This window comes from Limulus polyphemus, unplaced genomic scaffold (genome assembly GCF_000517525.1).
Source record: "Limulus polyphemus unplaced genomic scaffold, Limulus_polyphemus-2.1.2 Scaffold364, whole genome shotgun sequence".
Taxonomy (NCBI): domain Eukaryota; kingdom Metazoa; phylum Arthropoda; class Merostomata; order Xiphosura; family Limulidae; genus Limulus; species Limulus polyphemus.
The window spans coordinates 343049-345171 of record NW_013665974.1 but is presented as its reverse complement, the minus strand read 5'-3'; the positions used below and the strand labels follow the sequence as shown (position 1 = coordinate 345171).

The 2123-nt window shown below is 28.4% G+C and overlaps 1 protein-coding gene across 1 annotated transcript in view; it reads left to right on the top strand.

Moving 5' to 3' along the window:
- The window catches only part of LOC106457708 (unconventional myosin-Ic-like), a 110121-nt gene that overhangs the window by 61124 nt on the left and 46874 nt on the right, over positions 1 to 2123 (top strand). The window contains exons 15-17 of the mRNA XM_022383720.1: positions 331 to 468; positions 1128 to 1176; positions 1445 to 1491. Of these exons, the coding sequence (XP_022239428.1) occupies positions 331 to 468; positions 1128 to 1176; positions 1445 to 1491 (234 nt within the window). The remainder of the gene's footprint in view (positions 1 to 330; positions 469 to 1127; positions 1177 to 1444; positions 1492 to 2123) is intronic.

Genomic DNA, 2123 nt, shown 5'->3' with positions numbered 1-2123 from the left:
TTTCTTCATTACCCATTCAAGCCGTCTCCAGCCATTATTAGTCTCAAAGTGGGTTCCTCGTCATCAAATTTGAAAACATATAGTTTATTTGTGTTTTTCCATCTGTTTAACTTTTCTGGGCTTCAATAAAGTAAAACATATTTGAATTAATTCCTGATATAACTATTGAAAATAGATGCATGTATAACATGTAATATTTTCTGGATTTACAAGAATCAAATTCTGCAGGGAAAATATAATAAAACGTTCCCATATTATGTCTCTTCATGTTTTGAAAGTTTCAGTTTCATTTTTGTGTATATGATGTATATATATTTGTGTATATTTCAGGATGAAGAATGTCTTCGACCTGGTGATGCAACTGATTTAACATTCCTTGATAAACTTGAGACAACTGTTGGATCACATCCACATTTCTTGTCTCACAAACTAGCAGACAACAAGACCAAAAAAACCTTATCGAGAGAGGCATGTAAATTTCTGATACAGATCAAAAACTTAAATTTTAAAACAGTTAATTGTGCTTCTAGATGCTTAATGTTACTAATCATACAGATTGATATCTCTATAAATAATGCTGCATTTTTCCTTGTTTCTTCTTTGTTATGATTATGAACTTCATAATGTAAATGTAAGCAAAATATTTATCTCAGTCAGCAGAGAGTTCTGATTTATTCTTCAGGTATTTTTTACAACAGCCAGTTTAGTGAGGAAGCTGCTTTCTTTCCACGTTGTCAGGAGTAATATATTCTAAGATATTAAATTGTTTAGTTATTACACTAAATAACAGACTTATACATCCAAAATTCTCAACTGCTTCAGAAATGTTGTCTTGCATTTATAAACAGTCTTTGTAAAATGTATATTATAAAATGATAACATTTCTCATTCATAATCTGAGGAGTTGTAATTTTTTTTTTCACAATCAGACTTTTTTTCTTTCCATGTAAAGCCACATGGTTGACTTACAGGTAGCAATTGTAAAGTGAAAAATTAAACGTCATTTCCTGTTACAGATGATCTTATTAACAAGATCAGTTTTAGAAAAATTTCATAATCACTTTATTATACAGATAGTCATGTGCATGATTTTTACATAATTATTAACTTCTTAATATTGTTTCTAGGAATTCAGACTCAAACATTATGCAGGAGATGTAACATATAAAGTTGAAGGTAAGTTTTTCTGTGCCCTCGAAAAGCTTAATCATTTTATATTTCTTTTTATTAAAATTTAAAATTTATTTTCCTTCTAATGTATATATTAGGAAAAATTTCAGTCTCCAGTATTGTTACAACCTTATTGGTATTTGTAAATACATATCAGTAGTAAGTGTAACCCCTTGTTGTGTAAAAGTGATAATCATTTGTTACTATTTGTGTAACAATCTCATCTTCTGTTCTGTATGACAATCATAATCACCTGTTGGCTGTATTATTTCAGGTTTTCTGGACAAGAATAATGACCTACTGTATCGAGATCTTAAAAGGGTAATCTTGCTATGAAGTTTTACTACTCACACTTGACTTTATTATGGAAGTAGTTTTTTCTGTTTCATTAATCTTGAAAATTTCTTTGAATTCATTGCACAATTTTTCATTACTAAGTATTTTTAAATATTTATATTTTAATTTTCCTCAAGAGAATGACTTCTGGGACACAATTAATAATGCTGATAAGCTGAAAACAGTAGCAAGCTTTTAACAAACAGATAAAAAGAAAATTCTGTCATTTCTGATATAAACTTAACATTATTTGAAAGTTTTCAGAAACCAATTCATCCATAATGTAAAGGAAGGTATCAGTTTTGGAATATACTTTGAGAGTTTTCTTTACTTTAGGGTTATACATGTTACTCTGAACTAAGCTCAAAATTTGATGTGATCCCTTGTGAATTATATCTGCTTCAGTGATTTTACATAGTTTACAAGTGCCATGATGAGTTTAAAAGAATATATTTTTATTAGTAATCAAAACATATAGTCTAAATTCTAATTATGGTGTGCCAAATGTGTCACTTTCCTATATTGTAACCACATAAACAGTGTCAAATTAATTTGATAATATAACTTTGCTTAATGCCAGGACTAATAACATTAGATATATATATATATATATATAG